Raw genomic sequence first — 13,074 nt, forward strand, 5'->3', positions numbered from 1 at the left:
CGTGTTTTCTGAACGGTTTGAATTTTGCGTCTCTCGCTCTCGCTGCTGTGTAACGTTTTTGACATGTTACAATGTCTAGGATATTCCGACGAAATCGCGAAATGTAAATTGTTGTAATAGCGCAGGATCGAAAGAAGCGAGCAAGACGCGTAGTTTTCACAGAAGGGAATTGTTTATTGACGTTTAGCGCGCTGATAAGATGTTGCATGTCGAGCGGGCTGCCACCGATCCCTTGGACGCGTAGTTTGCTCTAACCTTTTATATTTGTCACCTGAATTGACAAATTCAAGTCTTTGATTTATCCTAGAGCCTCGAGGTGAATTTGTTACGTCGCTCTCGCTTCCGTTGATTGCTACGCGAAATCGAAGACATGTCTGACAAGTTGGCCGAATCGGTAGAAGACGACAACTCCGTTACGATGCTCGATGTTCTCCAGGTGGAAAATCAGCTCGAAGAAGACGCGTATGCGGTTTTGGGCGCCTCCGATGATCAGAATTGTACTTATAACAAGGTTGGCACGTTTCTCATTTTTTATGATATTATAATTTTATTTTTGTCAATTTACAATCAACAAATTATTTCTGTCATTTTACAATCGTTCATTGTTGATCAATATTGATTACTTTTATCTTTAAACAAATAATTACAGGGATATATAAGGCAAGCATTGTACGCATGTAAAACGTGTTGTTCGGACAAAATTCGAGCTGCTGTTTGTCTGGCATGTAGTTTTCATTGTCACGAAGGGCACGAACTTGTGGAATTGTATACAAAGCGACATTTCAGATGCGACTGTGGAAATTCCAAGTTTAATGGCAAACAATGTAATTTGGAGAAGGTATTTGAGTTTTTTGTGTATATTATTTTCTATGTTTTTATTATACAAAGTTGTATTGTCATAAGTGTTCAATTAACTCTTAATTTCCTCTAGCTGAAATCTGCTATCAACATTGAAAATAAATATAATCAAAATTTTGATGGAGTTTATTGTACTTGCGCGAGACCATATCCTGATCCTGAAGGCGATGAAGATGACATGTTCCAATGTACAATATGCGAAGATTGGTATCATTTGAAGGTAAATATATATGTGTGTATTAATAAACAAATTGTATGCATCTAACAATTATTTTCCATAGCATCTAGAATGTGACAATGGTATACCTGCAGATAATGCATACGATGAAATGATTTGCGCAGGTTGTATGAAACAACACAATTTTCTATGGAAATATGCATCAAAATATGCAGGTTAGATGCCTGGATTATTAAAAATTGTTGTCTAATTGTAAATTTATTAATATGTACTCTTTGGTTATAAGTTTTGAGAAAATCAGATGTAAAATCTGATGTATCTGAGAACAACGAAGAAATAGAAGTCAATCAGTTGTCAGAAGGATGCCAAATGCCAAAACAGAATTGTGCTAATACTAAAGGAAGCTGTTTTTGGATAGAAGGTTGGAGAGCTGCATTGTGCACTTGCGAAGAATGCAAATCAGTGAGATATTAAATGTTCTATATATATATATATATATATATATATATATATATATATATATATATATATTTTTTTTTATATATAGATAAATTGAAAATTATAGAGATTTCTACATTCTTTTTGTGAAACTTTTGTTATATTTTTTTCTATTCTTGTAGTTGTATAATGAAAAAGGCATTGCATTTTTACTCGATCCAAAAGATAGTGTACAAGCATATGAGGAAGCAGGCAAAATGAATAAGCAAGAATCGCAATATGAGAAAGGTATGAAAGCTCTTGCAAGCATGGGACATGTACAAAAGTTAACAGCAATTGAAGGTAAAATTTAAATTATTCTAATAGATTTAAATTAATCATACTGAAAAATGTTTGTGTTTCACTAATACTAAACTGATTCTAATTATTTTTAGAATACAACAATATGAAAGAACGATTGATGCAATATCTACAAAAGTTTGCGGAAAACAAAAAAGTTGTTCGTGAAGAAGACATCAAAGAATTTTTTTCAGAAATGGAATCAAAGAAACGTCCGAAAGTGACAGTGCCAACATATTGTCGTTGAATAAAATGTATGTATTTTAATATTATCATTAACCCCATAGCTATCTAATAATTATTACAAATATACTATATTAAAAATATGTATTATATTATGTTTCTATGGTAGATTATTATATACACATGTATATTGGTAATTTAAGATTATCAGTATTGTGGAAAGGTGGGAGAAAATATGTGCATGATTTAAAAGAGACCAAGAGAGAAAAAAAATTTATTAAAGAGTTGCCAGTCTTATCTGATACACATGTATTGACATAAGAGAAACACTAGTACTTATTTCAACATACATTTTTTAACATATCTCCAACACTTTATCATTAAATAATTCAATAAAGTAGAGCATTTATAATAAATTCAAAAAGATTAATACCGAATATAAAGAATCAGTTTGATTTCATTATTGTCTAAAGTTGTTCAAATTTCTTTAATAAGATTATTTAACTTGAATTGAAACATTTATAATCTTTTAGCGATCCATCAGCTAATGGCACATTTTTAGACATTTGTTTTAAACAATTTCAATTTTCGAAAATTAAATTCCCAATGTGCTAATAACAACAAACAATTAAAATTTTGTACACAATGTATATGCAAGTATTTAGTGTTGGACTTTTGGAAGTAATCTAGTAATGTATCGATCCTCGAGAAATTAGTTCCCAAAGTTATCGACAATTTGTTATCAATGTTGATAACTATTATCGATGGATTTTTAATTTGTAATTACTTGATCGACCGTAGATAAATGCCTTTAATATCTTATAATTTGTTAAATATTTTAATATTATCGAATATTAGCAAAGTATCAGAATAATATATTCAAATAAATTTGATGAAATACAAAATAAAATTTCAAAATTCGCAATTGTAGAAATTATAAAATTGAAAACTGAACATAGCGCCCCTTGAAAGATAAAATAATTGAATAAGAAATGACATAAATAAAAATGTCAAGTATTGTAGCTTTAAAAATTTTAATCATTTTAATATTTTTTCTTTCTCTCGTTATGAATAAAAAACGATTAAAAAAGGGGACGAGATAAATCTTGATCTATAACTGGACTAATAAAAGTCTCTCGTATAGTAGTAATATTTATTTATTTACTTCTATTATCTTATAATCTTTGCTTACAAAATATACGGGTCAACGAAACTTTTAAGCAAGTCAGAATGTTCCCAATAAATGTTTTACGCAGGATGTCTTCGACATGTTCACAATGGCGGAACATATTGTTGAGGTTTAATTATACAGCCGACAATCGCGATTGCTTCAACGTGTTCACGCGTTTTATATATCTCGCATTATAATTAATCTTTGGCAGTGATAGAAGAGATCGGGAGTACGTTTTTTTTTCTTTTTCTCTTTTTTTAACACTCGCAAAATTCCTATACGTATTACGCTGCTTCTCCGATATCGTTATCTCATTCGAGTAGTAATTTTATTCACAGTGAAATTATACAGCAAATTACGCGATAAAAGCATGAAATAAAATAATAACGCGCACTCCCTTTTTTATCACTCTAAGATGACCAGCCTCAACAATGATGGCCGCGTCATCGCGAACGCTTCGCCATATAACATTCCTCTTACTTATACGCTACGATTTTAAGTTTAAGAGCTTATCTCGATAAAACTTTCTCGATATTATATATACTATTTGATATATCGTAATATATTAAATAATGCATTCACGATTATAGAGATTTTTTTCATGTATGATGCAAAATAAGTTGTGGTTGCAGCATAATCAACAAATATTTATCTTATATATGCATAAGAATTTGCAGATATCACTGGAAATTTGTTATCAGTGAAACTTAAACAAAAAGATCGCAAAAACTTTAATTTAAAAAATGTATCATTTTTCCATCCAATCTATTTAATACAACTGAATGAATGATTAGATGTGTATTAAAAAATGATAATAATAACATACATTACAATGACTTTAGAACAATAAGTCAACCTATGTTGAGATAATTAATATATTTATAGAGAATTGATTTATATTTGTAAAATGTATTGAAAAATATGAAAAAATGCTGCAATCACAGCTGACGAATTTTCTCATCGATATTCATGAAATACGATATGCATTTTAGGATTACATCGCGCGATATAATTTGCTTTACGTTTTTAATTAAAAATTGCAGATCGGTAAGTCGCATCGAGATCGATATTACACGTCCCGCGCGATCTGATATTTTCTTTCTCACATTACAAACTTTCATATATATGTACAAAGCTAGGCATATTACTATCCAATCCCTTATGACGATGATTCCAACATGTACGAAGAACACTTCTGCCGATTCGCGGCACATCACAAGTAAATCGGACTATCTCTGATGGGTAGTAATATAATTGTAATAGTAATAGAATAATAATAATAGTAGTAGTAGTAGTAGTAGCAATAGTAATAGTAGTAGTATAGTAATAGTTTAATAATAATTTTAATATATATATAGAACACCATTATAAAAATGCTTACGGCTAAATTCTGTGCGTTGAATCTCTTAAAATTATGTCCAATCTTTACGTACAACAAGGAATTGTCATGTATATAACGTTTAATATCCATAATGTAAATTTAATATTCATAATATCCGCATGTAATGTTTTGTGACATAATTTTCAATTCTCTTATATGTTAATTGTAATTTTTAATATTGCACGTTATTAAGTGCCTCTCCTATACAAAGCCACATGTACGTTACTATCGATGATTATTTCCTTGTTGCACTCGCCTTAAAATTACGTTAAAAATTCTACCGCGGCAAATTATATCATCAGCGGAAATGCGCCGATCTCCTTGTTTCCTGTTTACTGCATAAGTTTTCTTACGCGCGGATAAACATGGCAATTAAAAAATATAGTAAATTTAAAAATACTTTTAAAATATTAGTCGCGCTTTTACCTCTTTGTAATTAGAATTTTTTCGTAAATAGAATTTATCATTTACATTCAACGATACTTTTATCTCTGAAATTAAGGCAAACATTCAATAGGAATCTCACGACAAATGCAAGCCTCTCAGCATATGGGAAATGTGGACAGTTATTTTCCTTAATCGCTATTCGCCTCCCTCTCCTCATATCGTATATATATCCATTAAAGACGATAAAAATATATCTCTACTCATAACCGACTTGATAGATATGTTTCCTCTTCAAAGCTTGTTTGTTCGCTAGAAATAAATATCTCTAGCTGCTGATTCAAGCGACGTAAAAATCTAACCGATTTGCTGGACGAAAAGAATAACTTGCCAATTTTTTTTCCATTAAACATTAAACAGTAGCGAGATTGGCATTTTTAGGTCAAATTTATGAATAAGAATTTATGAAGTATCCAAAAATTTGCTTATTTTATGGAAATATCGTTATTTAATAATTTAATAATCGTTATTTAATAATTGTTATTTTTCGAATAATTTTACGAATTAGAGATAGAAACCGAGACGATACCCTTATTAGGATATACAAGATATGGATAAATCATGTGATCCGAGTCACTTATTATTAGTCTTCTAGCGTTTTGATTTATGTTTCTACGTTAGGCGATTATTTCCGCGTAAACTTAATCGTATTAATGTTACTTTGCTAAGACTTATATATATATTTTGCTCGCCCGTATCCTCGAAATGAGAAAATTTTCGACTTTAAAGGATCTGTAAATTAGATGACGAGATGAAAAAAGAGCTCGGTATGACGGACAAATATCAAGTTTCGATCCTTTTGCCTTTTCCAACGAAGAACATCGATTCGATACCTGACATCTATCCTAAGCGTTTAATTATGATTTGTGTGTATGTACTAAGCTGTGATCTCGAAAAGGCGAAAATCGGCGATCACGAACAAGCCTCTCGCTTTCGACCTTGTTTGAGCGAGAATTTAAATCAAGGCCTCATTTCGTAATTAGAACTCGGAAATTTCGAAGGTGAGAGCTAATTGCGCCCGGCGTTGAAATTCTCGCTAAAGGACTTTCAAACCCAGGTCGGAGGTTGCCGATTCTCGCTCTTTGCACGCCACTCTATATAAGCATATCGTATTGATCTCGGTATGTTTCATTGCGCGTGAGGTTCGTCGTTACTCATCCGATCCGGCATATTACGCCGTTTTACCTTTTCGTTCAACGATCTTGACATTATGCACGGCCTATCGATGGGGCTATACATATCGCGTGTCTCTGTCTGTCGTCGTTCTATAATCGTACCGTCGTCGCACACGATGAGTACGCGTTTTAAATTTGACAAGGAGATATTCGGTAAAATTTACGAGTCTTTTCTACGCGTATAATTTCTCTCGTCCTCTCATTTTTTTTTTTTTGTTTTTATCGTCCTGCAGGGAACAATTGTCGAGGAAGATTTCCGAATCTTATCTATACGTATGTCACTCGCGAATTATATATCTTTATTTAAATAACTCGCAATATAGAGATACACGACAAAGTTGCTCGGTACATCAGACTCATTCACCTATAAATTGAACACAATTTAGTCTTTGAGAAAGTAACGTCCGTTACTACGTATTTATAGTAAAAAGGATTGTGCCTCCAACGTTAAAGCATCTCTCTTAACGATGTGTAACGCGAAAAAATGTTGTCGATAAAATTTCCACGATATTACAACACGGACAAAGTACAACTTGTCGTCTTCGATGGTTGCATTTTGAATCGGAGAATCGAAAGTGCGTAGCGATGTAGGAGATGTCTGATTCTGAAACGCACGTATTCGATTCAAAATGCGTACGAGCGATCGTTTCTGCACGCTTTAAATATAGCAAATCACATGTGCTTTTTTTTCCTTCAAAGAGAGAACCTTTAATTTTTGATTCGTACGTATATAAAATTGCTTCATGTGTAATTTAGCTCGATAATGGAAATATTTGAAAACAATTATTTTAGTTAATGCAACGATGGAGAACGATAGTGACGCGAAATCTTTATACATTCACGAAAAATTTTTTAAAATTGTCCGAGGGACCGAATTTAAGAGTGCAAGGGACAATCTGGGAATAAAGATCTCTAGAAAATAAAAAAATGTTTTTGCAAAATGGAGGGAGAAAAAATTATTTCGTGAAATTTATTATGCGATTGTGTTTGGTTTTCTTTCTTTCAATATCTACAATATCCGCGTTTTGGGCGATTGTCCCTTTCAAGACTCCAAATTCGGCCCTCCCAGAACTTGATTTAAACTTGAACTTTTCTCTTTTCCGCACATTATTCGCGGACGTTCTTTCCAAAATATCATGCTCGAGTTCTCGTAGGACGAGTAAAAATTGCATATTATATTTCTCGCTGCGAAATTTGTCACCTTCGCCGACTTTATTTTTCGCAATAAATATTCCTGTGATAATTTGCATATCTTGTTGCGTGCAATTAGCGTGCGAGTGTAATTATTTTATAACTCCATGTCCATGTCATACGATCGACCGATATCGTCAACTATAATAACGTAATTAAAGCTACACACCCTGTGTCAGCGCGTACTGTAATTTAGCTTCGAGACCGTAAAGTCAGCGAGCAAGAAATCAACAAAATCGAATGCCATCAAACAACTCGTTGAAATTCCTCTATTCGCTGTCGTTCATACGTGGATGCAAAGAAATGTCAAATGCGCGCGCGATCGATCATTTTTCAACGCGACAAGCGCGAATGAAAGAGCCGCGAGAAAGAAGCAATGATTACCGTGTCGGAGAATTTTTCGAATATGACGAAGTCTACGTGTGTAGCCACTTTCTTACGTCGACGAGTCGCGCTACGTCGCAACCCTGGAGCTCAAAGGGCCCCGGCTTTTCGCTCGCACCGTTAGAAAATGCGTGACGGCTCTATTCGGAAATAACGTAGCGAGTGCGCACATTGATTAAACCAAACTATGCTCGCGCGTATCGTAACGATGCGTGTACAGAATGGAGGAACTTGGTCCTGACGACGTGACGGACGATGGTGGCGTGGTACTCGTGCACGGCGGAGACGCGGTAGACGCGGAAGGTAGCACCTTCCTCGAGGCAGGCGGTACCTAGGTATTGTGACCTTGCTTGTGAGGCTTGTTCTCCAGGTTGTTGGACGTCGACCGGCCCACGAGATCCTCGAGTTCGTCGGGCGTCAGGACCGTGAAATCCCTGTCGATACGATCAACGGACGATGATTGAGCACGAGGGATCAGATATAATACAAGAGAGATCTCTTGGAAATGCGATAGAATGGAGTCTTGTAATCGAATAATAGTTGAATAATTTATACAATCAAAATAATTCAATAATCGCAGGCCTGCGAAGGTCAGTTATAAAAAGCAGAGTAGGCGAATCTGATAGATTTTTTGACGATGATGAGGGAATCTGATCGCAGAATCAATGCAATAAGCCTTTCCAATTTAACCGTGTTATCTCTCTGTCTTATCAGGAATCAAAATTTAGATAAAAATATAAATTTTTGAACGCCGCCTGTCACTTTCTGAAATTAAAAATGGTGGACAGAATTACAGTAAAAGGTATAAAATTTAGAAAAATTTATCAAAATGTACGACTGCATTAGATATATCTTTATAATACTTTTATGGGCAACTTAACTTGATATATGTAAGCCTTTTCAAATTTCAAGATGATGGATCTGCCATACTGATGTCTAAATTTTCTTTCACGTAAATTTTCTTAAAAGTTGTTGTATATTTCAGCGGAAAAAATCGTGCAGTAGCGAAAATGGATTTGAAAGGTGAAGACTAATGCTACATGATGCCGTTGACAGAAATATTTCAAAAAATTAGATTCTCTCATAATAAATTCATGATATTTGTCAAAATAGCCATTTTTGGCCTATTTAACCATAAATTACTCAAAAACCTAACGTGCTAGAAAAATTCTGCGGTCAGATTCATTTTCAGCGTCAAAAAATCTATCAGTTTCATCCACTCTGCTTTTTGTAACTAAAATTTCGCAGGCCTGTGTTATTTACGCGGCTCGAGAAAATAAATCTCGAGTTTTAAACGCAAATTATAAAGAATTAGAGAATATTCCGTCGACACATTTTGAACGATAATCATAGATGACGTTTCTTTTTTTGTAGGCAATTTTCAAACCCGATGGACACAAAGGAAACAAAAACTGCACGTCTTTGGAAGGAAGGAAGAAAGCTGCGGCATGCATGGCTTCGCATGCAATCGCGCAGCGATGGCTGTGCATCGAGTGAAAGTATCGGAGAATATCGATCGATTGCTTTTTACCTGTGCTGAGCCAACAGCATATCTATGCTGGTGACGCTCCGCTGATGGGTGCCGTCCTTTTGCGCCGCGCTCTGCTTTCTAATGCACACGGCTCTCAGCGGGGCGAGGAACATCCCTATCACCAGGAGGCCGCTACCGGTGGCGATGAGCGCCGCCGAATTTTGCGCGGCTTCCGCGCCCGGAGCCAGCTGCACCAGACCGACAACCAGGACTACAGCTCCCAGCAACAGCGAGCCGACGACGACGTACAGCGAATTTACCTGAGAATAATTTATTATTGGAGGAGAGAGGAGACTCTTTTTTTTTTTTTAGCTACACCGCATACAAGCGCCTCTTTTGTCACGCGGATAATGAAAAAGCGAGCGAGTTCAGCGGCTTGTTCAACAACGAAGCGATCGCATCGAAAAGTCGAAGGCTCTCGTTACCTTTCCGCAAAAATAGTACTCCGGTGGCTCTTTGTCTAACATGGCCAGTACCGCCTCGCTCTCCGCCAGTGGACTTCCCGGCTGGCTGTTCCCTATCCGCAATCCTTTCTCCTGGTAGTAAGTCTTGTGAAAGACCTTCACCGAAGGTACCGGTAACGCCGTAATCATTCTGATAACGAGAAACGTATTTAAGTTATCGTCGAGAATTCATTTGCAAAGTACGATACGAAAAAAATTTACGGTAAGACATAAAGATGTAAATAAATTGATTGCTCGTAACGATCGAGTAATAAAGTTTATACGACTGCCGTTACATGGTACAAAAAGCCTACTAAACTTTACGAGCACATGACTCTACTATTTTTCGTATGAAATTATATCGCGTAGTCGTTTCTTCGGCGTGTTTTACAGTCGAATGTGCAATGGTGAAGGCGATTACTGTGGCAAACGGTCGGTGGTGTCGGTGGCCTAGATATGTTCTCGGGGGCGATGGCCTTTGTACCTCGATTATCGAACAACCCAAGCTAGCGCGGGGTACAGGCCGCACCGCTAAAAAACCGCCGGTGTCGCACGACAGTGGACTCTTTCTCTCTCCTTCTCGCAGTCTCTCCGAAATTTGCGTTGGACTCCATCGACGCGTTAACGATAAATACGACCTCGCGTGATTGCGTTTGCGAAGAAGGAGAATAGGCGGAAAATCACCTTTGTACAATTTGGCGCGGCGAACGATTGATTTTAATGATTGAAATTGTATCATCGGGACACCTAAAGTTAATCCGACCTACGGAAAAGCCGAGAATTTCGCAATCGAATCGCGCCAACTGTGTGTATAATAAACGGATACAACCTTTATCGCTTTAGAAAGGCGTAAAGTGGAACGGTGGCCTGATTCCTCGATGTCATGGTTGCAGCTCCACGTGCATCGAAGAGAGTAGGCCAGTTATAGGCGCGCATGAATGTGCAACTAGTATTATGCTATCTTGCAACCTGGATTTCTGCCAAAATCTTGGAAAAGATACGATGGAGGAAAAAAGGGGAAATATTAACGATTATCTCTCGATATTCGATATTACGTTATTAGCGTGCGTAGAGCGAGTTTAGCTGGACGGGGCAATGCTACATCGAGGTGATTCACCCTGGAAGGTACCAACTCGCGGGTTGTTCTACGTTGGGCAACGACCAAAAGGCAGCGACGAGGGCGATATCTTTGGACTTGAAATTTAGATAGAAAAATAACAAGTCTAATAAATAACATTCCGATTGCCCTCGCAAACTCGTGATTCTTGTAGCAATGATTATTCTCCCTCGTAAAGATATCGGAGTCGCCGAATCGACACCCTTCCTCGAAAAAATGGAATGTATTTAAAATTTATGCCAACGACCTACACTTTTCGTGCATTGACTCGCCGTTGCCTTGGGTCGTGCTTGTTACCGTTGATATCCCGCGCGTTTGGCTGCGCTCCAGAAAAATAGCTATAACAGTTTCCGATAATCGAGGTTGGTGCACGCCATATGGCCGCGTGCGTTCGTTCCTATCGCAATTTCATTAGCTTTAGACACGCTGGCCTAAAAGAGAGAGAGGATCAATGACGGAAATCAATATCAATATTTGTCGACTCTCGACAGATGATGAATCCCGTCGAGTATCTCGCGTATCGCGTTTATTTCTCGCTGATTTCTCGAGATTCGAGAGCTGCGTAATGCTTTATTTTAACTGCGTCAATTTCGCAAACGGATCTGTCGAATTCTCCCTCCGGTGATATTCGAGTTTTATTTTCGTTCAATGGAGATTTAAAACGCCTTAGGTAACGCCAACAAGATACCATGTTGCACTAAAATCTCAGAAAATCGATAAATGGGTCACCATTGCACATTTAACATCCAAGGGAAATTTCACGCTTCGCCGATAAGCTTTCAACCGCCAAACCAGGTATTCTATATCGGGAATGTCTATCCTTGAATAAATTAAAAGAGGTATCTTCCCAATCTAGGTAAACTTAAACTCTACTTCTGTTACAAATAATGCAAGTTACATACACACATATAACATATATATATATACATATATATATATATTTATTACCATTTTTATATCATATTATTATCATTATCATCATCAAAAAATAAATTCAAATTATATATTATTATTAATTTTAATTATTTTATTTTATTATTATTATTATTATAAAAAATAAATTATTATTATAAATAAAATATGTATATATATGTATGTATATAAAATAATTCAATCAAATGATAAATCTAAATTATACATATATAATTACATCAATTATATTGTATTTGATATTGAATGCAGAGCGGAAAAAGGAGAATATTATATGCATCTACGATAACTCTAGTTGCCCTATATTTGTTCACCCTGAGAAAATAATAAAGACGATATATTTGCAAGCGCGCACACACACATGCATGAATATAAATACTTTTTTGCATCAACTAGAAGTCAAATTAATAAGAAATCGAAGGACAAAGTGCTTATAGTATGTAATTAATGGAAACATTGGGTTTGCAGGATCTGATGTTTCTTTCGGTACGAAAATTGTGACGGATTCAACAGCTATTATACGAAATATGCGGTTCAACGCGACGAATTCTCGAGATGCATCAACGAGCGAAAAAGATGAAATGAATCGCTCGTAGATTCGAGAAATTCCTCCCGTACCTTATCGCCTACTGGACTTACTTCGTTAGCTGAATCCTCGCGCGTGAGATATATGGAACCCCCTGGCCTGCGACGTACTCGATTGCACAACCTTGGAAAGTATCAAGAGAGCGAGAAAGAAGGATAGCGGGCGAAAAGACGAAAAGTCGAGAAAGAGAAAGGGGGACAGGGGGAGAGAGAAAAAATGGGAGCACTGCGAAGCGTCCGCGAAGCTCGCGTTCGACAAAAGCTCGTTTTGACGGGGTGGTGGTCCCACGACTACTGAACCTTTTGAGACCTCGTATCCTGGTCGATAAACCACCCTACGGCCACCCTCCCGCCCACCCGGCTTGTGCTAAAAGTATCGTCACCATCGACGACCACCTGGTGCGTCGGACGCGCGCGTGCGCGTCCATTTATCCCTTTTTCAGATGACGTCTTTGACGTTTTCAAAACAAACCAATTCAAACTCGCCTCTGTCATCGAGAGCTCGAGACCTGATATAAATTTATAATTCGCAAATTTCTATCGACACGAGTCGAATTGAATCTGAAACGCGACTGATTTATTTATTTTCCAATCCTGTAAGTACGCTATACACACGCATCTATAAATACACCCAGAGACAGAGGAGCCTTGCTGTCTGTTTGAAATGGAATTATAAACTCGTGGAGATAGTTGGACGTTCTTAATAAACGGGAGTCGCACATTTGT

The 13,074-nt window shown here is 36.4% G+C and overlaps 2 protein-coding genes across 3 annotated transcripts; one reads left to right on the forward strand and one right to left on the reverse strand.

Annotated features, from left to right (window-relative positions):
- The first annotated feature begins 10 nt into the window (after positions 1-10).
- Positions 11-9,181, forward strand: LOC105256893 (putative E3 ubiquitin-protein ligase UBR7). Of its 2 annotated transcripts, none has more exons than XM_011267172.3 (8): positions 11-511; positions 650-838; positions 932-1,078; positions 1,140-1,251; positions 1,323-1,498; positions 1,657-1,816; positions 1,909-2,067; positions 9,117-9,181. In XM_011267172.3, the coding sequence occupies exons 1-7, from the start codon at positions 371-373 to the stop codon at positions 2,058-2,060; spliced, it is 1,077 nt and encodes a 358-aa protein (XP_011265474.2). In that variant the 5' UTR covers positions 11-370; the 3' UTR covers positions 2,061-2,067; positions 9,117-9,181. The 2 variants fall into 2 exon arrangements, with proteins under 2 accessions (XP_011265474.2, XP_011265473.2); XM_011267171.3 differs by lacking the exon at positions 9,117-9,181 and adding an exon at positions 2,166-2,300.
- LOC105256892 lies at positions 4,565-13,029 on the reverse strand. Its single transcript, XM_011267169.2, has 4 exons — positions 12,403-13,029; positions 9,699-9,867; positions 9,274-9,533; positions 4,565-8,176 (listed from the first exon to the last, which is right to left on the reverse strand). The coding sequence occupies exons 2-4, from the start codon at positions 9,864-9,866 to the stop codon at positions 8,074-8,076; spliced, it is 531 nt and encodes a 176-aa protein (XP_011265471.1). The 5' UTR covers position 9,867; positions 12,403-13,029; the 3' UTR covers positions 4,565-8,073.
- Positions 13,030-13,074: the final 45 nt, after the last annotated feature.

Source organism: Camponotus floridanus, unplaced genomic scaffold (genome assembly GCF_003227725.1).
Source record: "Camponotus floridanus strain SB8 unplaced genomic scaffold, Cflo_v7.5 scaffold58, whole genome shotgun sequence".
NCBI lineage: Eukaryota > Metazoa > Arthropoda > Insecta > Hymenoptera > Formicidae > Camponotus > Camponotus floridanus.